The 25,703-nt window shown below is 29.7% G+C and overlaps 2 protein-coding genes across 14 annotated transcripts in view; both read left to right on the forward strand.

Annotated features, from left to right (window-relative positions):
* Positions 1–7,026, forward strand: part of Mical (Molecule interacting with CasL) — a 30,223-nt gene extending 23,197 nt beyond the window's left edge. For 6 of the 8 annotated variants that reach the window (XM_085490279.1, XM_085490284.1, XM_085490285.1 and 3 more), the window contains 7 exons: positions 39–2,884; positions 3,307–3,463; positions 3,656–3,812; positions 4,229–4,338; positions 4,963–5,136; positions 5,608–5,722; positions 6,659–7,026. In XM_085490279.1, coding sequence (XP_085346405.1) covers positions 39–2,884; positions 3,307–3,463; positions 3,656–3,812; positions 4,229–4,338; positions 4,963–5,136; positions 5,608–5,722; positions 6,659–6,755 — 3,656 coding nt within the window. In that variant the 3' untranslated portion in view covers positions 6,756–7,026. The remainder of the gene's footprint in view (positions 1–38; positions 2,885–3,306; positions 3,464–3,655; positions 3,813–4,228; positions 4,339–4,962; positions 5,137–5,607; positions 5,723–6,658) is intronic. The other 2 variants (XM_085490283.1, XM_029309989.2) reach the window with 1 other exon arrangement.
* Positions 7,027–7,774: 748 nt separating this feature from the next.
* Positions 7,775–25,703, forward strand: part of CRMP (Collapsin Response Mediator Protein) — a 28,510-nt gene continuing 10,581 nt past the window's right edge. For 5 of the 6 annotated variants that reach the window (XR_014926550.1, XM_029309982.2, XM_085490289.1 and 2 more), the window contains exons 1-6: positions 7,775–8,021; positions 17,978–18,072; positions 19,536–19,848; positions 21,044–21,223; positions 22,015–22,128; positions 22,813–23,045. Coding sequence is in view for 5 of the 6 variants with exons in the window: in XM_029309982.2 (XP_029165815.1) it covers positions 7,983–8,021; positions 17,978–18,072; positions 19,536–19,848; positions 21,044–21,223; positions 22,015–22,128; positions 22,813–23,045 (974 nt within the window). In the remaining variant the exon portion in view is untranslated. Of the gene's footprint in view, positions 8,022–17,977; positions 18,073–19,535; positions 19,849–21,043; positions 21,224–22,014; positions 22,129–22,812; positions 23,046–25,123; positions 25,357–25,703 lie in introns of all 6 variants that reach the window. The other variant, XM_029309981.2, reaches the window with a different exon arrangement.

A 25,703-nucleotide genomic window follows, 5' to 3' on the forward strand; every position in this document is an offset into this window, starting at 1 on the left:
ATTATTTCTATCTTTGCAATTATACATAATTTTTTTAGGTACTAGTAAGCTGCGAACCAACAATGCGCCACTTTCACCGTTGTCGCCTACAATTTTATTTTCCCGACAAATTTCAACCGATCGCTGCCGAAATTTATCAAACGACATCGCGTACAAGCCGACGAGCACTCCGACAGAAATGTCCAAGGCACAGCACTTACCTGACTTGGTGAAGGAATCTAATATCTTGAAATCAAAGACAGCACCTGTTATCTGTAACGAGTCCTTGACAAAAGACAGAGAGTTAATCGACAAGCCAGGCTTTCATCAAACTAACAATTTGACAAAGGATTCTACGGAGGATACAAAAAGCTCGCAGACCACGGAGAAGATTCTTCTGAGCAACGTGGAAGAAGCTAACAACGGTTTCCGACCGCGTAGTCCCCTTCACGAGACATCCATTGTCGTCCCACAAGTGGACTGGAACCAGAAGAAGAACGAGAACAAAGACGCCAGTTCGGACGACTCCGAGATAGACAGCGACTCGTTGTCCTCTTCCGATTCTAACGAAGCTGTTGAGAACGATCAGTTTGCCCCTATAAATCTTTCGCCGCCCAGATTACAGATTCATAGCACCGACGGTGATCTTCTGCTGGACGAGGAAGCTGATCGATACAAGCATTACGATCCTGACGACGGCCAGACTTTCGAGCCGGACTCCATCGAGGTGTCCTTTCTTCAAGATCGTCGATTGAATCCGTCGAGTATGGATTCATCGATAGACAACGCTTGCACTATCGAAACGTTGAACAATAATATGGAACAATTGGGCTTGCGGGACGACAATAATAAGAAAGACTGCAGCAGTTCTTCCGAGGCCTCGATGTCCAACAAGCAAGATGACTCCGAAGAGAACGACATCACCACCGCGGCGTTCACTGAGACAGAATTCTCCGAATGGGCTCGCGACGGGGAGGCTTTGGTCTCCGACGACCTCCGCGACGTGGAGCTCGACATCAATCCTAATTTCATCACTGTGCGAAGAAATAATCTCAGGTTGACTTCCACGCCTGTCAGAATCGCCAAGGAGGAAGACACGGAGCTTGAATATTCCAGGCTCGATCAGCTGATCGATCAGTGCTCGTATCCGAACAGCACGTCCAACTTATTGGTCAACGGCGAGGACATTAATTACATGGATACGGACAATGAGTCTCTGTTGGATGACAGTCTCCAGGACGCTTCCAACATCGCGATGCTGAGAAACCGAGGTTATATCGAGTTCGTGAATGTCAAGACGGCCCTTTCTAATGTCCCTATTACTAATAAGACGTCTGATGCGCCTATAGCGAGATTGGATCTGGAAAACGATTCCTACAGCGAAGAGGAGGAGGGTTACAAGGATGCCAATGTGATCGAAATTGATCCTGTTACCATGGAGGATGTGATGGGCAAATTAAACGAGCCGGTGAACAAATTGAAGACGGAAGTCGAGCGAGACGAAGAGAAGTTGAACGAGGAAGACGCCAGGCAGGAACCTCTGGTTGAAGCTATAAACAGGGAAGTTATGTTTCAATCGATGGAGGAGGATAGTTTATTGATGATGGAGCCAGCGGAAGACACGACGACCAGTGAAGTAGTCACGATACTCGCCAGCCCGGTGAACCCTCAGGTATCTATAGTTCCTCTACAGGTAACGGAGAAGCGTGAAGAAGAGTTTCCGGCTGGCAAAGCGGATTCCAGCAACCCAGATTACCTGGAATACGTGAAGAGGCTGCAGTTCAGAATCGCGGAGTTCAGCAACGCGAAAGATTCCATTGACGTGAGGAAATCAAAGAGCAGAAAGAACTCGAAGAGCATCGCGCAGGCTTGCAGCGCAGAGATGATCGCGGAAGAAATCAAGTGCCAGGAGGCAACGGCCGCGAATAACAGCAGTATTAATTCACCGGCGACCTCAAGGAAGCTCGAGGAGATCACCAGGGAGCGGTCGAAGCAGAAGAATCTTATTCAGGACCTCTTGATGGACAAGCTCGAGGCTCACAAACAAAAGTCCGCCGAGAAGAAGGCACGACGAGCCGCCAGAGCCTCGTCCTTCACCACGATGTTGTCGCCGGTGAAACTGGAAACATCCGTTGCTTCTACTGGTAGCAAGTTCATCCCTGCCTCTATAACATCGCTAACAAACAGTCCGAGTGACTCGACTTCCAACGGGACGAATAAATCGCTGGATTCTCCAGCGTCTTCGCGTCCGCAGGAGCAACGTGATCAAGTAGAAGCCAAAGAAAAAATTCCAAAGAAGGCCGATCAGAGCCAGTCGCAGACGACGGTGAAAAGACCGACTAGTCTGGAGGATATCTTCAAGACGCCGATCGCGCCGCCAAGATTTAAGAACGAAGAAGCGAGGAGGACCACCGAGAAGGCTAGGCAGGACGCCAGAGAGCGAGCTAGATTAAAGAGCGACGAGGATCTAGGTTTAAGTCCCGAAGACAGGATCAAAGAGTTGAGAAGGAAGATGTGTCGAAGACATCTTTCGATGGATGACGCGAAGAAGAGTGATACTTCAGAAACTGAAAGGGCCAGCTCCAGCACGACAGATAATTCCGAGTTGAAATTACAAACCAGTAAGAGCACTGACAATATGAAGAATATGACGAAGAAAATAAATTTTCAGAAATTACCGGCAGCTAGCGCGAAATCCATGGACGAATTGTTGAATACCGCAGGTTTATCGCTTTCGGATAACAATAGTGTAATTAAGAGAGATAAGAAGAAGCCAAAAGACTCGGAGAGAAGAAAAAGTATCATACAAGCGGTGTCTGATTTTTTCTTCAAGAAGGATACCAGTCCATCGCCCCAGAAAGACAAGCTCTCAATGTTTCGAATGACTTCGAAATCAAAAGAAAAAGTAAATAATATTTTGTAAATTTTAATTCATAGAGATTCTCATGAATTGTTTAATTTTTTTTATTTAATATTAATTATTAATATGTTGCATACGTACATTTATTATTTGGTTCTCGAATTCGTTTATGATTTTTTTTAACAAAGCAAATCTTTAATAATTATGGATATAGCAAATATTATGATTTTCAATTTTTATAATACATTATTGAATTCTTCTCTTAAGTTTTTTTGTTTGGAAATAGCTTTACTATATTAAAATATTTTGATTGTGACATAAAATAATTATTTATAATTTTATTAATTATTAATAAATAATAATAATAATTAATAATAATAATTTTATATAATTATATTTATATATTTATATATTATTTAAAATTTTAACCTTTCATTTTGTAATTACCATGTTAAAAATGTTTACAGTTTGACAAAGATGTCTCGTCAAAATCTGATGACCTAAAAGCTTTAAGACCTAAAAGTATGTGCGAAGACATGCTTGTACGAAGTTTTCTTACTGAAAATTCACCACCTGTGCCACCACCACCACTTAATTACTCTACATCTACCACTCAAGTATCAGGTACGAATTATATAAATATTCTTTCTTTGATAACTTTATGAACATGTTATACAATTGTTTAACGTAGCAAAGTGTGATGCATAGATCATTATTTTTTTCATAAAAATAGATATGCATATGAATTATTTCATTCCATTATTTCATCAAAAGCCGAAGAAAATATTATATAATATAGTTAAATACCAATTTTAGAAATTGCAGATAATAGTTTGTCAGATGACGACACAAAAACAGCTGCTTTGTCAACATCATGTACGCAAAAAGTTACCGCAACTGAAGAATCATGCAGTAGCGTTCCACGTAAATCAAAGTCTGCTAAAAAAGTAGCTAGACAAGCCCAGTTAAAGAGGTAAATAAATATACTTATATAATATAAAAACAAAAAGAATAACATGCACAATTTAAATAAATTAATTTAATTAAATTTTAATAAAATGAAAATTTTTAGGAGAACTATTAAAACAAATTTTACAAAAAATGAATAATGATACAACAATCATAGTCATTTTACTTATATATGACTTATGTTTTGAAATCATTTTGGCGAGTCTATGCCAAGTCTATTTTTTGTTAATAAAAATGTTAAAATAAATCGTTTTTTTTGTGTTTCATAATTTTATAATTTTTATGTGAAATCCTGTACAAGATAATCCTCCTCGACAAATGGACGAGTTAAAATTCATCTCATTCTCGTGCGCTTGATATACACATGTTAGAAAAATAGCTTTAATTTGAAAGCGTTGTTAATTTAGATGTATTTTAAAGATTGCGTATGGCTCAAGAAATACAAAGAAAATTAGAGGAAACCGAAGTGAAACAGAAGGAATTGGAAAACCGGGGTGTGAGTGTCGAAAAAGCGCTACGTGGTGAAGGAGGTAATAAATCTTCTATGTACATCCTGATTCTCTTGAAATTTTTATTGTAGATATATTTGATATATACATGTGTAGATGAATCAGTAGATGTTTATGTGTACTCGAGTAGAAATAGAATTAATATTTAATCTTTTGCTCATTTAAGAATGTAATGTAATTTGTAAACTGTAATTTTTCCAATTTTTATTTCGTTTGATATACATAGATATTGTTTCTTATACATTTTTTATTTTTTAATATAAAATAATTATAATTTATTTCTATATAATATCTATATATTTTATATTACAAATTTTTATATTTATATATTTGTAATATAAGAAATAAAATATTATATATAGAAATAAATTATATATATTTTTATAGAGGATGAGTAGCTAGAAATTGCCTAGATAAATAATAGTGATTACAACATATACAATAAAAATGTGTATATATAATAATATAATATATGCAATAATATTGTTTGATGTATTAATTTATATAATAATTCAACGAATCTAAGAGAAGAATCAAGTAAAGAATATATTGCGTAATTGATATTATGCATGAAATAAATATGTATATTGTATGTAGAAAAGAGGAAAAAGAATGCAATCTGAGAAATGATACAATTTTATTTAGATTGTTCCAATCATGAAGAAGCCGATTTACTTAGGGAATGGTTTGATCTTATGAAGGAACGCACAGAGCTGCGTAGATATGAAAAAGAGCTTTTAGTACGTGCACAAGAAGTTCAATTAGAAGATCGCCATGAACGATTGCAACAAGAATTGCGTGAACGCTTGGCTAATGACGGTAAGTATTTTTCCTTCCAATATATTAATCTATAAGATAATTACAATTAATTGAATATACATTAAATGTTCTGTAAAAGAGATGCATATGAAATTTTGGTAATGATATAAATTATCTAAACGAAATAAACTGAGCTTTTTATATGTCAATATAAATTTCCAATGTATTAGAAAATAATAATTCAATATTAATTTAATAATAAATTTAATTTGAGATTTATTTTTAAGATATTTAACAGTTAAAGATTCGAAATTAGTGCGGTCAATAATATAATTTGTCAATAGTTTTTGTAAAGAAAAATTTAATATAATTTATTTTTTTTTTTTAAATTTCAGTATTAAATATAAAGAATAAAAAAATTATAAAATTACACTCTGTATATGAGCTCGTATATTCTAAAAAAATTATACACGTAAACACACTAAAAGAGATAAAATAATTACATGATAAAGACTAAATGTTACTTTATAGATGATAAGAAGACTAGTGATGATGTTAAAAAGGAAGGAGAAATCTTGACGGAAATGTTGGAAATAGTAGCAAGGAGAGATTCCTTAATTGCTGTACTAGAAGAAGAACGACAAAGGTGGTGTAAATTATCAACATATTTAGCATGCATTATTTTGATATATATAAATGCATGTTATATCTATATTTTTGAAATATCTTCGCATACTTTGCAATATTCGTCTTGTATTTTTACATTGTTAACTATTTTATTTATGTTTATTTTCTTATTTCTATACAACAGATAATTTATCAATTGTAATAAAGAGTTAGTATGTTTTAAATTTTAAAACATTTAATATTTCAAGTTATTTACTGATTATGAATAATTGTGGTAGTTTTCCCTAAAATATAACGTTATCTTTTCTAAAAAAATCTATTGTATGTTACATAAATTGATAAGTGTTTTTATATAATTATTTTATTTTGTTTCTTTTATTTACTTGTTTCACTGTTATTTTTTATAAATTTTTATTTTTGTTATTAGTAGATAGCATGTTGCATGCGGCTTGGTAATAAATTTTTTTTAATGCACAAAAAGAAAATGTTTTTTTACATATCCTGATGATTTGAAAATTAATTTTTAATCATGTTAAATAGCTGTGACAAATCATTTGCTATAACAAGTATATATTATTAACCATGTTAATTATTAAATATATATTATTAACTAAAATTATAAGAATACATATAATGTTAAATTATTATTTTGTATATTATTTTGAATGTAAATAAGATCTTAGATAATATATTATAATAAATATTTCATTATATAAATTATAGCTTTAGTAGATTAATAAATCAATAATAATGAATCTAAATTGTTCTATAAATTCAAACTTTTTTGTTTGACGATAATTAAATTGAATATCAATATGTTTTGGAAAATAATAGTGACATATTTGCATAAATCTTTTACTCAATATTTTATATGCACACACAACTTTACCAAATAAAATTAATTAATACAACTATGTTATATATATAAATAGAATATATGTGTATATATTTTTAGGTACCAGAGTGAAGACCGCGACCTCGAAGCTCAAATGCTAGCTAAAGGCCTGAGATTAACGCCAATAAAGAAATGTGGTACTAAATATTCAGTTTAAAATATGAGAATTACACTGCTGTATATATATATTTCTGCTACAATTTTTTTATTGTAACACTAGAGAAAAGTATAAATATGTATACGATTGTAAATAATTTAAGCTATTATCATATGCAACATGGAATTTGAAGATAGAAGAATCATGTATGCCTAGAACTCTTCTGCCTGTTTTCAATATATTCAATATATATGTAAAAAATAAACATATCTTTTTTACACAAATATAACTGTTTATTTTTAACGCAAGAATAAATGAAGTATTTATTTCATTTCATGTATTTATTTCGATATACAATTTAATGAGTAAAATGTATTTTTGTGTAAAAAAATATGTAGTATTATAAATCATAATCTAAAGTAAGCATAAAATTGTTGTGAAAAATGCGATATTGGACATAAATAAGATTTGGTTTTAAATTTCTTTACAAAATTTAAAATCAATTTTTATTTTTTCTCTTTTTGTTATCTATATTTTGCCATCAAAAAATTGTAAATAAGTTCAACAATCATTTTTTAGAATAATTGAAAGTTTGTTTTAAATATAAATCTATGTAATATAATTTATAGATTCTATAATTAATTAAGTATTTAATTCATTTGGTTTAGAAAATTTTGATCATCAGAGAAAGAAATTTTTGCTTCTTTTTTATCTGAATATTATATTAATAAAACTTAAAAAACTTTGAATAAAAAAAGATAATGAAAATAGGACTTTTAAGTGTATAATGTTTTAATAAAAAATTTGTGATAAAAATATTAATTATATTTTATTAAATATACAAATGTTAATATATGATTAAATATGTAAATTATAATATATTAATTATAAAAATATTATTTAATATAAAGAATAGTGATTTTATAAGCATCGAAACGTCAAATAGACTGCATCTTCAATTTTGCACATTTCAAATTTCCCGCGCTCCGCTAATACTCTATTCTGATTGGCGGAGGAGAGCGTCTCTGCCCACCCTAAACATCGAATGAAAACGATACTACGCGCGCTTCACAGCATCGCGTCAGTCGCATTTAGTCGATCGTGTAGTTACGTTGCCTGACTTATTACGTTCCCACTTTGCTCACCTCCGTACAAAAAGAGAAGAAACAAAAGGAATTGCGCGCGCGCTTACGACGTTTGTTTCCTGCGGATCGAAATAAGTGGTAATTTACGGACTGGAAAATAAACATTGGGAACGTAAATATTAGTGAAACGTGAGACCGCAAGATGAGTACTCCGGTGAAGAAAGTGCCCATTCATCTGCAGGTGAGTACATTATATTGAACACCTGCGAATATTTCGCAGTGGTCTCCCTCGGTTTTTCGAAGAAAAAAATGTCATTTTTTGTTATACATGTCGCGCGAGATATGGTGGATGAACGAAGAAAAAATGAGGTGGTGATAAATTGTGATAAATCCACTTCCATTACTGTTATTTGTCGTACGATAAAATGAGTTATTTCATTCATCGTATTTGTATTTTATTTTGTTAATATCACACGTTTATTTGCGATGAATGAATTATTGTCAACAACGTGATAAATTGGAGCATCTTTTATTCAAGATGTACGCATTATCGCATTTAATATATGTGCGAGCAGCATTTTATTGATTTTTGAATACATTTCTCACTTCCTTTTTTTATGCATTTTTTGCTCTCCTTTTTTTCTTGTAAACCTATTATTTTCAGTTATAACATTTATTTTTATTTTTTTATATTTATTTTAATTTTATACATCATTTTAATTTTATATATTCATATTTTAATTTTATAAATAATATATATAAAATTAAATAGAGTTTTATTGTACAAAATATTCTATGATGTTATTATCATTAAAAAATAAAAATGTTAATTATAACTGATATTAGTCAGTTTTTACAAGAAAAATATATGTAGATATATATAATGCCTTTTTTACACGTTTATGAAATTTTCAATAACATATATATTATGCATATATTTTATACGTATTTACTATATTGTGTAGCGTAAAAGTCTTGTGAGTTTTCCCTTTTTTGCAGCAGGGAGAAAAGCTTCGTAAAATTATACGCTATTTTCACCTCTTATTTGCTTTGAAATCTCATTTCCGTTCTTAAGTAAGGTTTCGTTTCTCTTTCATGATCAAGTGAAAATCGTTAACATCATACATTAGATTTTACACGTTTTTCTTTTATGAACAATATTTGATACAAGTTTTTAAATTGTATGTTGCAATTGTGTGCACATCAAAATTTTGTATTATCAAAAATCATTTTCAAAAGGAAAAGGAGATTTTCGAATAGCATTCAGATTAAACATATACAGTTGGAAAATCATTGATTCATCAAAAAACTTGCATTGATCTTTAATATTTATTGTTATAGCTATTCAGTTAGCTTAATTTTTATTTGATTTTTTCAAATGAATTAAAAGCCATTTCTTAATTTCATATTATTTCTTAATTTTAAAGCATATATATATATATATATATATAATGCTTTAAAATATATATATATATACACACATGCTTTCTATTATATGTACAAGGAATTATTTTAAAATCATTACCTATAGAACTAATGATTTTATATTTACAAAATTGAATTAGTCAAAATCTTTATCTTTCATACAATAGTAAGTTACATTATATTTTCTAGAATTATTTGCTTTATTACCTTTGACATTCTATTAATAAATACTAAGATAACTTTATCAATTTTTATCTATATTTGCAATCGTTGGAGATACAAAACTACACAGAAAATTAATACGAAAAAGAAGATTTAATTAAATACGTACACAAGTTTTCTGTTAGTTAACATTAAAACAATTAATTTTTAGCAATTGTAATTGTAAAATAGTCGCTATAAATTAATCGATAATTGATATTTTTGACAAACATAATTTAATCGACGTGATTCTGATTATGCTAATATTTTTGAGATTTTAAGGAGGAAAAAAATGATGTAATTATGAATTTTAATTAAAGTCATTAGTCGAAGTCATTTAAAAAGGTCAATCTTTTAATTTTTGTATGAAATATTTTATTACATAGTTTCAGCAATATTCGATATTAATTAAAATAAAACATTCTGTGTACGTTTTATTAGATAAATGCGAGGAAATGTGTGTATATTGAAATTGACTTTTGATAATACTAGCATGATTTATTCATGACGTGCATATTAAACGGTTTTTAATCAACAGAAAGATAATTCTTATAACGCTTGACTTGAGATAAATTTGTGATGACATACGAGTTAAGATACACTATTTCATAATTTGCGTAAAAATAAGTTGTTATTTAATAACAACTTTAATGAATAAAGATGTAAAACTATATATTTTTTGAAATAAATTCAATAAAAATTATTATTGTTTAGATACTTAAATAATTATTGAATTAACTTAAATAAATAAATAAAAATATTAAATAAAAAATATTTTGAGGAATCTTCATACATTCTTTATATCATTATTGTAGAATTAGTATCAATGCAAACTTCATAAATATTTTATGAAGCGCATGAAATTATTAATTACGTTCAGTCAATTAAGACACTGAAGAGCTTTGATTAATATTCACTAGTTCTAAAAAAATTGATATTTGAATATTAATTGTTATACATTAATAACGTTACATCAAATTGTAAAATTGCAGTTAAAAGTTAAAAATAAAAGTATTAAAAATAAAAAATTTCGAGCAATGTTACTTTTATACATTGTATTTTATTCGAACAACTACTTATTATAATTTTCCCTCGCCAAATTTTAAGTGCTCAATTTTTAAACATAGAAATGAAAACCGATCCAAATTTTAACTTATTTTATATTAATTTTATATTTTATATATTAATTTTATATTAGTTCTACCTGTTAATGATGCTAAGGAATGATGGACTCGATGTTGCGTTTAATTAGCACGTTAAATTAGCACTATTTAACGCTAATTGAAAGCAAAAAAACTCCCATCCTCTTTCTCACCGATTCTGCGAACGGTATATACGAATAACCACTATATATTATATTAATTTTCAAGCACTAACTGTACTTAATATAATGTATCTATTTATAATAATCATATAAGAGATGTATATCAGATTTTCAATATATGCTCTTTTTTTAACTTACAATTAAAAATATTAAAATTAAAATTATATACAATTACGAAAGCTTCTAATCTATCGTACAATAATGATTTTTTTCTTTATAATTATTGAAATTATTTATCAGAAATCTGCGTGTATACCTCGATATTTTTTTTATTCTGCAACAAGATTTTTAATGCAGATCATGTATGACACAAATTGAACAGAAAAATAATTTTGATAAATCTAAATAGATTACTGTTGGAAAATGGAAGGTTCAAAAAATTTTTCCAAAAAATCCTTAAATTAAAGGAAATACGCAGAGAGAATTTTCTCTTAAAATTTACTCTGAAAATCATAGTAATCACAATATGGGACAATATGATATTGGAAGAATTTTATGAGTTTCACTGATATATACTAATATTTCAGAGATTCACTAATATTTACTACAACAAAAAATATTAATATCTTATTATTTAATTTTACTACGTGAGTAAAATTAATCGGACATATTTTATATTGTGATAACTTATATTGTGATACAGATATTAATATTTGATGTCGTGGTAAATATTAATCAGAGAAACTCATAAAATCCTTTCAATAGCATATATTATTATTCCACGACTACCACTTTTAGGATTTTCAGGATAAATTCTAAGAGAAAATTCTCTCTGTGCATAAAATTACGTACGAAAAATGTGTATGAAGAAAGTAAAAATTCTCGACGTTTTAAAAATATGTTATATCACTCTCTAAATTTCTTGAAGTGAAAACTGAACAATCTCATTCCAAAAGGGTGGAGATTCTCACTCTTTTGGAGTAAAATTTTACTCTTTTGGAATGAGATTGTTCAGTTTTCACAAGAGTGAGATTCTCACTCTTTTGAAGTAAAATTTCACTCTTTTGGAATGAGATTGTTCAGTTTTCACTCCAAGAAATTTAGAAAGTGATATAAGATATTTTTAAATAATCTCATTCCAAAAGAGTAGAATTTTACTCCAAAAGAGTAAGATTCTCATTTTTTTGGAGTAAAATTCCACTCTTGAGATTGTTCAGTTTTCAAAAGAAATTTAGAGAACAGATTATAATAATATTAACAGTGTGTAAAACGGGAAATGGAACATTGGGGGAAATCGTACGGCCCTGCGATGCAGGCAGAAATAAGTTGAGAACGTGAAGCCGGCGCTGCGCGCGAATCAATAGTTCGTCGACTCGCCTCGTCGACCTAATGTCGGGAAAGCTCTGCGACATTTTCTCCTGTGTATATATAAATTTTTGTGCGTGTCACTACGCAAATAGAAACGATTCTATGCCATTTCGATTTATTATTCAACCACTAAATCGTCTCGAATGACAGTGAGGTCTTTTTCCCCGAGAGAAAAAATACATTTCTCTTTGTACTCTCACGAACATGAGCATTTTCCTAACGTAATGAAAATGTCGTTAACATAGAAAGAAACCGCGCCTTCTTGAGCTTTGATCAGTCGACTCTTTTTTTATTTTAACAATGGTCGTGAATGAGAAGAGCGAACAAAGATGCATTTGTCGACGACGCACTGAAAACCTAGTATGATATCTGCAAAAGCATGTAATATGGGAAATTTGTAATTATCTGGGAACTGATCTGATTTTACAATATTTCTCACGTTACATTAGACGCTATTTTATTCAAAAACTATGTTATTTTTATGAATAATTATATAAAACCTGTGTTATTTATATTAGTACAGCTAGATAGCTGATATGACAACATATTTTTGTCATTTTAATGATTAAAATGGCAATTATCAATAATTAATAAGTTAATAATTTGTTAATTTATTGTATTATTAAGAAAAGTAAATTACACATTTTTTATTTAATTATTTAATTTCTTCAATATACTATTTGTTTCTTATTTAATTGTACAACAATTTATAGCAGATTTGTTTAGTATAATAAATTCCAGGCGGATGTTTTTTCACGTAATTTAGTCTATAACTTACATTCACATATCTTTTATTTAGCATTCAATATTATTTGATTCTTGAACGTAATATTATGTGTTATTTTTATATGGATTTAATGACATATTATGACTCATAAATTAATCTTGATCACTGAACTCTATCCTAACTGGAATGAGTGCAAATGGTGGTTAAGCTTAATTATTACCAGTTAGACCGAATAAAAAAAAGATAAATATAGTGTTCTCATTCCTTATTATTTCGTCGAATTTCTCACATATTTTTTATTAATACTTTGCTATTTAAAAATAAATCAGTGCTCATATAATATTTAAAAAGAAAATTAGATTTTCCCTTATATATTCAAAGTATTCCAGGGTCGTCGCATCATTTGCTAATTATAAATTATTGAGATCATTTAGAAATGATTTTTTCTCAGCGAAAATCGGAGGAGATCATCACTTTTTGCAAGTCTCCAATTTTTGCTATATATCTTTGTAACTAAACATTAAACTAAAATTCTTATTAAAATAAATTTCATTTAAAATTAATTAAAAATGTAATAAATATCTTTAAAGTTTACAGCTACTTTGGAAAAAATTTTTCTTTCTTCAATCACTTATAACTTCAAAATTATAGATGTCTCGACATCATGTCTTTGCTTAGGAAAAACTATCTCTATAAATGATGTAGCCGCAAAATTGAAAAGTTGACACATATGACTTTAAAGCATGTCGGAGTATTATTATTCGCGGCAATTTTCGTCAGCTATTTATTTCGCTCTGCTTGCTCTTCCATCATCTATCTTCAAGCTTTATTTACTTATTATCAATCATAATAATTTGACACAAAACTTTCTTTCTTTCTTTTTTTTTCTCTCACATCGAGGTATTAATTTTGTCTCGGCCACCTAAATTGGCTGCTAAAACCGTTAATCGAAACACGTGTTTTTCATCATTTATAAAATGCAAATGACCGCGATAGAAAAAGCCAGATGTGACTTATATGTATGCCGCTTCCGGTGCACACCGGAATGTATAAATGTAAAGTAGATTAGATATATACGCGGATTATTCGCGACCCCGTTTGCGAAGTTCGCGGGGGCAAATTAAAGGCGAGCACCTATATAAGAATATTAGATAAATTTCTGTTCTTTGAATATGTCATTAATTATTCAATTAAAAAATAACCGCAGTACACTAAAAAATGTATTGAACTCGAATAAATATTTATTTCAATACCTACTTATAAATCATTTATTTGAAACTAATAATAATATTGATTTGATGTGAACAATATTTCTTTGATACAAGAAAATCCTTTTCAAGAGAGAAAAATATTTATTCGCTTCAAACAAATATTTACCAGGCAGTATTGAAATACATATTTATTATTACCTATTTATACATATTTATTAATTTAATTTAATTTTTTTTCAATGTATATATTAAAATGTCTTGCTGTCTGGGAATGTATATATTAAAATGTCGGTGATCTCAAATAATATTTTGAGTAAGATCGACTCGAGATCTATTTGTTGTACGCTTCGCGAAGAAACGCGATCGTGGGATATGGATCATGGACGCCTTGATCGTGACGATAATGTTATTTCAAAGAGACTTCTTGTAGCTTTCATGCGCGGTTGCAAACTAGATGCTTACACGTCCACATACGGCATCTTTCATTAAGAAACGAGACGCAATTACATTGAGATTTGTTATGCAATGATTGTTCAGCAAGTATAACTACTGGTATATTTTTCAAACACTAATCAATTTGCATGCAAACATATTTGCATATATTATGTGCACTGGGAAAAAATAAAAATTACATGGCGTAATGCAATTTAAATTTAAGAAAAGCCTTTTCTCTAGAAGAGTAAAAATAAGATGTCATTTTAAAAAAATATATAATTTTCGTAGAATATATTTAAATATTAATGTTTAAATATATTCTAGGTTTTTCTTAAATTTAAATTGCAATAAAGAAAAGGCTTTTCTTCCATTTAAATTGGAATATTATATATTTAAATATATTCTATTATACGAAAATTATATTTTAAAAAAAATGCATCTTATTTTTACTCTTCTAGAGAAAAGGCTTTTCTTAAATTTAAATTGCATTACACCATATAGTTTTTATTTAAATATTATAATATTTAATATACTTAAAATATTTAATATATTTAAATATTATATTATACGCGCATATCAATATCATATAATTCATTTAAATCATATTTAAAATAAATATATAATGAATTTTGTGTTTTTAGGAATAAAATAATATTTGTTATAGGCATATAAATCTTTATTTTATAATTTTTTAAATTATATACACACACACATAAATTAATTATAATTAATAATATAAATTATATATTAATTATATATAATTATATTATGATTTGTGCAATCTAGAGCCTCGTTTTACATCTGAAAAATCAATATGAAACTATTTTTCATTAAATTAAATAATACATAGATAAATTACAGCTGCATTTTCTGCATGTGAAAATGACAGCTGTCATCTTTTTCTCTCTAATCATAGGCAATGTATATTGCATCTAAATTTAACTACAAGGTAACATAGTTTAACATAGTTTTGCTGGTCATACATTCTCGTGCCTTGCACCGAAAATCTAAAAGTGGAATCTGATTCTCATATATATATTTCAAGACCTTCGTTAAAGAAAGAGACAGAGAAATAGATGGATATAGATAGATAGAGAAATAGAAAGAAAATAACACGTTTTGACACGCCAAAGTACCGCGCTTATGCGATCTGATCGTGGAAAGATATTTGCGATAAGCGATTTCGCGTTAGTTCATACTGGCGGATTCGAGATGTATAGACAGGAAGTGTCGTTATTGATTTTAACCAGGGCCGTTCGTCTGGCTCGACGCAACCCGCATTTTGTGCGTCGTATGTCATATTAAATGTATACTTGTGTTCTCAGAGCAAATGCTGTCTAAAAATCATAATTCTGTCTATTAGGCCCTGCGCACAATAGAGGAATAAATATTAAATATTACAGAATTTTCTCTCAGAATTTGCCCTGAAAATTATGGTAATCGTGGGACAATATATGATACAGAAGAATTTTATAAAAATTTCTCTGATTAAAAATATTTATCACAAAAAATATTAATATGTACATAGTACAATTAATCGAAAATATTTTATATTATTGTGTATATATTAATAGTTTTTATTGTGATAAATATTTTAATCTGAGAAATTTTTATAAAATTCTTCCAATATATTGTCCCACAATTCATCAGGATTGTCAGAATAAATTCTCTCTGTGTAGGAATAGGAATTTTATTTTAAAATAATAAAATAAAAAAAAACTCTGAGATATACAAATAGAAATTTGGTTTAAAGAGCTGTTCTTTATACCCGAATTTGTATTTTAATATTAGAGTTTTTTCGATTTTACTTATTTAAAAATAATTCTTATTTTTTAATATATTGAATATTTATTTCTAATATTTTCTCTATTGTGTGCAGGGCCATTATTATTAATAATTTATTTCTATCTATTTATTTCAAGACTGACATGATATTTTTAGCTTTTGTATCAGTCAAAAGACACGTAACAAATGTGGTTTTACCGTATATGAATCAAATTATATAAGAAAAAATATTTTAAAAATTTGACTAAGAAATTAGATTCAGAGGCGACTGTACTTTACTTTAATGAGACTTTATCGGTGTTATAGCGCTCTTATAGCACTCTCTCGAAGATTTCTCTTAAAAAACACATGATGCCGCATGCGTGGAGGGTGTATTATAAGAGCTTGCCAAAAATACCCGAAAGCCTGATCTCTAACATATGAAACACACATGTCTCGTTCTCGTTCCTTACTAATAACTACACTCTGAAGATGACAAGGTCTCCGCCTACATAAGTTATATTTGCAGAAGATTTCAATGGTCTTTCGACGTGTAAAAATCGAAGGTCGAGCATCCGGATTTCCGTTTTCCAATAAGACTTTGTGTAATCTACTTTATCTTCTAGTTTTATTTATTCATTATTTTATAATGCACTTTTTTGTTATATCGAGATTCCATTGACTTCTTTATTATCAATATATCAGATATATTCTTAATTCTACGAAAAAGCATACTTATATATTTCGATTTTTTATAAGGGATAAGAAATTTAGAGTTATTAGCCTTTATCACATTTGCTTTAAATACTATTAATTAATAATAGCATATTTAATTGATTATATAAGCTTATAAATTATATTTACACATATAAAGATCCGTAAGAAAATTGCAAAGAAATTGTCAATTTTTAATCAATGCAAAATATATACTTTTTGACAAGTCAGAAGAAAGAAAAGAGACCACCGAAGTCTCTAAGGGATTAAAATGGTTTTATGAACAATAATTTCTCATTCCATATTTTTGTTACCTGTTTCCTATTACCTGTATTTTTGTATTGTGTTGGACCCTTTAATATTTATATCCTCCCTGGTGCGAGGACGTAAAGCACACGTGACCCTTGAAAGGACACGCGCCTTATTCAGCAACAACCTGTCGGGGATGCATACACTATAATATCTCTTCTTTGTTCACCGCTTATTTTTCCGAGAAAATATCAATCGCACTCGATAATTAATACATTATGTCATCAATAATAAAATGAAACACCAATTAGAAAAAATAGTTTATTTTTTATTTTATTTTTTGTATATACTTGTCAATTAAATTTAATTATGTCGATTTATATATGTCATAAATTATGTATTATATATATTATGAAAGAAAAAATTATATATATATAAATTAAATTTATATTTTATTTATACAAATTAAAGGCGATATAAAAAGTATATGTAATTTTATACATTTTATATGTACAAACGTGCGTACGCATTTTTTGCTCATAAACGCACGAGGTAACTGTTCACTTATCGGATCATGCACATGCTCCCAATCTAGCATTAGCGGAAGTGCGTGAAGTCGTCATTCTCACAACGTTGATTGATATGATACAATACAACCGTATATAATGATGCACGTGTACGCATATTATTTTCGTACGCCGGATGTTGGAACTTATTCGTACGTTACAATGATCGGACGATTCATATCAAATCACTTAGTTAATCCTTAATTGAATCTTTTAAGTACTTATAAAATTATATCTTACATTAACTAATGCAAATGTTTTATTGTTTTACAGAGCGCGCAGAACAGATTGCTAATTAAAAATGGTAAAGTTGTCAATGATGACGGGATCATCGATAGCGACGTCTACATTGAAGATGGTGTCATCAGGTAACACATAAACTCATAATAAATGCATTTTTATTATATAATAGATATGTACGCAGAGAGAATTTTTTCTTAGAATTTATCCTGAAATTCATGGTAATCGTGGGACAATATATGGTATTAGAAGAGTTTATCTTATTCATATTTATCAATAAAAATATTAATACCTACCACAATGAAGATATAAAATATATTTAATTAATAATAATAAGAATATTAAGTCGGCTCCTTAATTTTTAAAATCAAGATCTACACTTCATTCCTCTCAGCCAATAGAGCCACACGCGATGTTATTGCGATACATAAGAAAGAAAGAAAATTTGGAAACTAAGGAATTTGTATCCTATGGTTGGGATCTCAGAAATTCCCCTTGTTCCTCTCTTAACTTCCCCTGTAAAGAAATAGGCGAGAAATCTGAGATCCCAACCATAGGATACAAATTCCTTAGTTTCCAAATTTTCTTTCTTTCTTATGTATCGCAATAACATCGCATGTGGCTCTATTGGCTGAGAGGAATGAAGTGTAGATCATGTTTAATTAATTTTACTAAATTATATAGTAACATTTTAATAATTTTAAAATATATTTTATATAAATTTTACAATTCAGCACAATATTTTCAATCCAGCCTTAATCGTTTATAATAATTTTAATACAGCATATTATAATTATTGGCTTATAAACATGATAAAATTTGTAGTGAATTTTGCGGTAAAATATAACGAAAAATTCTCTCCGTGTAATATTATTTATTCGTCATAATTTTAATTTATATTCTACTTATACATTAAAATGACCCATCTTGTATAACGCGCGCATCCTTTGGAAAAATCACTATTGATCACTTATTAAAGGGCAATTTATTAGATTATTCGCACGTTTTGTTTCTCAAAGATAACGAAATCTCTTACTGATATTACGATATATTTAGATCACAATATATTCAACTCACGTGTCTAACCACTTGACATACAAGCGAAACGCGATACACACGTCGTTATTTTATCACTGGAGCTGAATGAGGTGACAATCACAAAGAGTCTGATTTATCAAACAGACGTGACTGATCGTAGTCGTTAAACAGCCGCAAGCACGTTGTTAAGTCATCATTGTCAATCAAAAAGTGTAGATGTGGCTGAAGCTATTGAAATCATTTAAGCTACTCCAGTTTTATCTCATCGAAAAAAAATCAACTTGTCAAATCGAAGCACAGGAGACGAAAGAAAAATTTTTTGTTCGAAAAGAACAATTATATCTCTTAATGGGTCCTAGCAAATATAATTAAAAATATTTAAATATATAATAATATAATTAAATATATATTTAAATATTTAATCTAAATTTTATGGATTAAATATCTCATATAATATCAAATAAAGATTTTGCTAAAAATATTTATACATATATTTAAAAAAATATATATTCATAAATATTTATTATATGTATTGTGTGCTGGAAATTTGCAGGCAAATGGGGCGCAATCTTATCATACCTGGTGGAACCAGGACCATCGATGCACGAGGAAAATATGTGATGCCCGGTGGCATAGATCCGCATACGCATTTCGAATTTGAGTTTATGGGTGCCAAGTCGTTGGATGACTTTTACCAGGGTACGAAAGCTGCGGTCGCCGGTGGTACTACGATGATTATAGATTTCGCAATACCACGGAAAGAGGAGAGTCTCGTGGAGGCTTATGAGAGATATAGACAGACTGCGGATGAAAAAGTTTGCTGCGATTACGCGCTGCACGTCGCCATCACTTCTTGGAGTCCAAAAGTAATTTTTTTGTTATAATATATATATTTTTTCATATATATAAATGTTCTTGTTGTGACATTATAACATCTCCAGATATTTTAAACAAGTTTTTGCGGTAATTTATTAGATTTTTAAAATTACCGCGAAAAAAATTAAAATCGAGAATGATAGGATACATAAAATCTCTCTATCTTTAATCTTATAAGCTTTTATATGTATATGTGAAAACACAATGTGTGTCCTATTTTTACGGCACTGATGCGTCAATTAAACTCTCCCATTGTATAAGTACAGTATAATGTTTGCGCTAGATTATCTTGCCATGTAAGTACAATACGGTACTCTCTATTCCCCCTTTTTAGTCACCTGGAACGAGATAATTACAGCAACACGAAATTCTAGAAAAAAAGTGTAGGCCTAATTTTTTTCTTTTTTTTTTTTGCTAATTCCAAGTTAACGCAAAAAACGATTTCACGATCTTTATTATTTCAGTATTACGTTGATGACATTGATCAATTGGCATAATGACATTTTACGTAACTCCGAAATAATAGCGAATTACGTGAATGCGTGTATTCAGAATTCAGAAAATTAATCCAATTGCAGCTTCTAATTATTAAGGGAGAGGCTTGTTGTATAATCTATAATATTCTTACGAATTCGTCGAATTTGACCTTATGTCTACCCAGCTTACAACTTTTATTTTTGAAAATTATTTTCTAAAATTGCATATTTTTGACATATTTGCCTGTTAAGATTAAAATGAATTACCCTGCAGAATTATATATATTTTATATTATATATAATTATATATTATATATAATATAAAATATATTTTATATTTTAATTATATTAAAAATATATTTAAAATTAAAAATATATTTTATTAAATTAAATATATTTTATATTATATGTATATAATTATATATAAATACACTCTGTTTATAAGAATCTCTGATATTATTAAATATCCGCGACTATCGAGCGCATTTTGTAACCTTGTATCGCGCGTGTTCTGATTGTTAATTAAGGCAATTAAAATACCGAACAGTCGGATGACGAACGAGGAAATTGTACTTACGTGCTGTCTAAGTAGGATCATCGCTATAGCAGCAAACGCGGGTCGCGCCTTATTTGCCGTACAATTTTCTTCAAAGGGAAGCCGCATTCGATTTATTCATCGACGTCTTGCTATTTCGTCTTCTTTTTGCAGATTAAAGAGGAAATGGCGATACTGACGAAGGACCACGGCGTAGGTAGCTTCAAGATGTTTATGGCTTACCGGGATGTGTTTATGCTGAGAGATCCGGAGTTGATCGAGGCTTTCAAAGCGTGCAAAGAGGTCGGCGCCGTCGCGATGGTGCACGCGGAAAACGGTGACCTTATTGAAGAGGTACGTATAATGATGATGAGACCAATATGGGGTTGTTTTAGGATCAATTTTAATTTTAAAAAAAGATTTCCATTTAATTTCGATTAAATCAAATCATTGTTGTTAGAAAGCACCAGTGAAAATTAGTAATCAGAATTATAAATTTATAATTATTTCTACAGTCTATAAAATTTCATTTTTCAAAATTGGCAGATTTTATTTTACTGATAAATAATAATTATTTGATTTTTATCCGAATTTTTCATTGATATTGGTAAATAGAAATCATTTTGTTTTTTTAATTGCTATAAAAAATCGTAGTTTAATATTTAATTTCTAATGAAAAAGTCGGAATAGAAAATAATTATTTAGAATCCTTTGATGTCATGGTATTGTGAATAAACTTAAAATTGATAATTGATAAAAATTATAAAATAGTTTTTTTTTTTACAATATTTCTTTCAAGTATTCTTCCTTTTTCTTAACTTTTAATTCTGCATTATTTAAATTATATTCGGGAAAGTTAAAAAAATATATTTAGAATAAGTTAAATTAAAAGTAAGTCAAAAAAAATTAATATATAATAAAATAAATTTCTATTTAAGACAATGCAAATCACACAAAAATGACTTTTTATTACATAATTTCAAAATACTACAATTGATAAATAAAACATTAAAAGAAAGTTGGGCAATAAAATTGATGTATGACTTAAAAATTACGTTGCGTAGTGAAGCTTTGCGTTGTTTGGAAGAATGTTAATACAAATTGAAATATACAAGCTTTCTCCTATCGCCATAAACTTGTTGCAGAATACGAAGAAACTACTCGCCGCAGGAGTAACAGGTCCAGAGGGCCACGAAATGTCACGACCCGAAGAAGTCGAGGCGGAGGCTGTCAATAGAGCATGCGTTATCGCGAATCAGGTAAGCTGGAATGCTAATCTGATGAATATTTATCATATTGTTAAGTATCAATGTAAAACGTTGATCTTTATTCTTAGTTCATTCTATTTGTATGTATTTGAGCTTTCTCTATAGGTATATATTTTTATATACTTTTTTATTTTGTCCTGAGCACATATACAATAATAAGCCTTTTATATTTATCTCTTTTCAAAGTTCTGTTACGAATGCACTTGGCATGCTACCCACCGTGGTATTCAGTTCACGAACGATCCTAAATCTCTAAATTACAATCCAAGACAAAAGCATAGTGCAACTATGTGTTTTGCTATGTGGCAGATGTCCAATTCTCAGTATATCCAAAATTCTCATTACTGTCTTACCAAAATTAGAAAATATCTATGTCATGAGGTAAAGTTCAATAACGCCCTCAAAAAATACCTACATATGTCAAACTTTTATCTTCATAAACATTCTTCATCTATCTTCCTTTTTTCTCTTTTATTTTATGTTCTTTTTTAACTCCTTGATTGTTCAATTCATAAATTTAGTAATTTTTATACCGAAAACATGTTTTTGTTTAAAAACATTTTTTTCGTAAAACAATCAAGGGGTTAAGGAGATTAATAAGACACGCAAAAATGGAGACACCATCGTCTCGCACATCCTCAATAGCTGTAGTATTAGCATCGAAATTTTGCTTAGGTCAATTGTCCGCTGTATGTAGTGCATGTGATGAGTGGTAGCGCAGCTGACCAAGTAAAAGCCGCGCGAAATCGCGGCGTTTGTGTCTTCGGCGAGACCCTGGCGGCTGCAATCGGCACGGACGGTACCAACTATTCGCACAAATGCTGGAGACACGCGGCCGGTCACGTTCTAAGTCCACCACTTAGACCAGATACGGATACGCCGCGAGTGCTCACGAACATGTTAGCCAAGTGAGTTGAAATCAAGCCATTAAAGCCATGGTGAATTCAGAACGACTTTGACATCGGGAGCAGGCTAGATCAAACAAAGGACCCCGTATCAAATACATAGGATTTGGACTTTCGGAGGAATTGACTGTCTTTTTCATATGTTACAAGATTTAATAGCTTCAAAGCTAGATATATTATTGTAATCAGTCAAACGATTTCAAGACTTGTAGACTCCAGGTTTTTCGTGTTTGACGGGCTGTAAATTATAGTAATCATCTATTATTTAGCTTTGGGCCTATTACAGTTTTCGTTCAGCAAGTTACAACATGTGCGAAAATCAGCTGATTATACTGGGATTCAATTTCATCTAGGATTTTATATAAGTTTTAAAATCCCTAATCATATAAAATTGAATCTTGGTAAAATCAGCTGGTTTTCTCATATGTTGTAACTTATCTGCTGAACAAAAATGTAATAGGCTTAAAACTAAATAATATATAGACAGTCAAACACGAAAAAGTTGGGCTCTACGAGTTGTTTGACTGTAACTTTTACATCTTTTGTTTAGCAGAACATAAGCTACAATAAATTAACATATGAAAAAACAACCAATTCCATTGAAAGTTAAAATCGTATGTATTTGGTGCGGAGTTCTTTATAAATCAACTTTTGTGTATAGAACCAGTTCAAGTGCTCAATTTACAAGATTTGAAAATTTTCTGATCATTGACAATTCGGAAATACTACAGATTATAAGTCAAAATTAAATATAGTTAGTACAAATCGCTCGAGTTGCGACTGTTTAAATATAGATCCAATTATATAGACATTCCCAGACGGTGAAATCTTCGCCAAATGGTTTCTTAGTCGCAAGAATGTTGACGAAAAAAGAAATACTGTCATTCGAAATCCATGCAACGAACATATGTGGCTTTCTATCTAAAAGGAGAGTTTAATGCACCGACCGGTTTTTTTTCCCTAAACAACTGTACAAGTATATACACCATAAGGGAAAATGTATTCGCAGAGAAAGTTTCAGATAGAGAAACTCTAGATTTTGTCCATCGATCAAATGCATCATGATATTTTTCAAAATAATGCGGATATACGTACATGTATTGTATATTCATATATATGTACATGTATATTCGGTGTAAAGTATCGATTACACAGACCCTTTTATCGCGTTCTCCCTCGCACTTTCCATTTAACCGATTAGCGAAAATAGGCTGCAATTGCGGCAATAGCAATTTAAATTTATACGTTATTCAGCTAGAGGCTTGCGTGACAAAACTGCATAAAGTGCAATTATATATATATGCCTTTGTTCGTTATTGCCCGCACTGAAATTTATTTAGCGGTTTTGCACGATGAAATTTCATATGCATGTTTTGAAAATAAGTATCATTACTTTTGTTTCCACCGTGTTCTCTTATTTTTATTATGTATTAAATATGTATGTTACCTGGCAGCACAATTTGCTCTCATAATTATCTTTAATATTGCACGTTAGATGTTTGAAAATATTTATATAAAGTTATAGTTTATAAAAAAAATGATATAAAATTTGAAAAATTATATGCAGATAAATTGAGCACGGCTGAAAATATTTACGATTTTTTGGGTTAAAAATTATAATTATATATCAATCAATGAAATGTTGGAAACGTAATTCTAGTAAACATATGTACTTGAGAGATCTTAAATTTCTCGGACTAGGAAGAATATAGATTTATAACTAATAATGCAAAATCAATTTAAACTCAACAGTAGTACGGGAATTTTAAATTGTGTTTTACACGAAAGCCATATGAATTGCTATATTTATTCCTAGATATTCATGTTATATTATAATTCTTTTAATAATATAATATTTTCTTAAAAATATGCATTACAATATTATAATATTAATATACTAACGTAACAAAAAAATAATAGAATATAAATTACCGAATATTTTAACTCTGTAAAATACTTTCAATTAAATTTCGATGCAGAACTTTCAGCCGTGATTCGTTTTATCTAAGCATGCAGAATAGAAGTGAGAGAAAGAGGACGCACAGGTTATTTTAGTGAGAAGATAAAAATATCGCGTTTAGGTAAATAGTCCCCTATATGTATCGGCGATCTCGAGCAAGTCGGCCGCCGACGTCATGTCGGCGAAACGATCGGAGGGTATCATCGTATTCGGAGAGACCCTGGCAAGCACCATCGGTATCGATGGTAATGAGCAATATTCTAAAGATGTGGAAAAAGGGAGGCGTTTCATTACTAGTCCGCCATTGCGGCCTGATGCGACAACACCTGCTTATTTAACCGAACATCTGGCTCAGTAAGTAGTAGCTCGAAAGAAAAAACCTTCTTCATGTTTATATACGGGTTTGAGTTGGCTCTATTATTTTTTCAATTATGTATTAATGTAGTAATAGCTAGAAGAATTTATTTTGATATTTTCTCATTCAAAAAAAATTTATTAATTTATTTAATTGATCAAAGAAAAGCATGAAGATATATGGAAGATATATAAAATGTGAAAAAGATTATATTTATTGTATATTATTATTTAATTGTCATTATAGACATTAAATTATCCGCGATTTATATTCAATCGAGTTTTCAGGCTGTTTCTTCTCATTCATTTCTTCTGATTCAATGATGAATTCTTGAGTCTATGATGTT

Source organism: Nylanderia fulva, unplaced genomic scaffold (assembly GCF_048542155.1).
Source record: "Nylanderia fulva isolate GAGA-0341 unplaced genomic scaffold, ASM4854215v1 Scaffold12, whole genome shotgun sequence".
Classification (NCBI taxonomy): domain Eukaryota; kingdom Metazoa; phylum Arthropoda; class Insecta; order Hymenoptera; family Formicidae; genus Nylanderia; species Nylanderia fulva.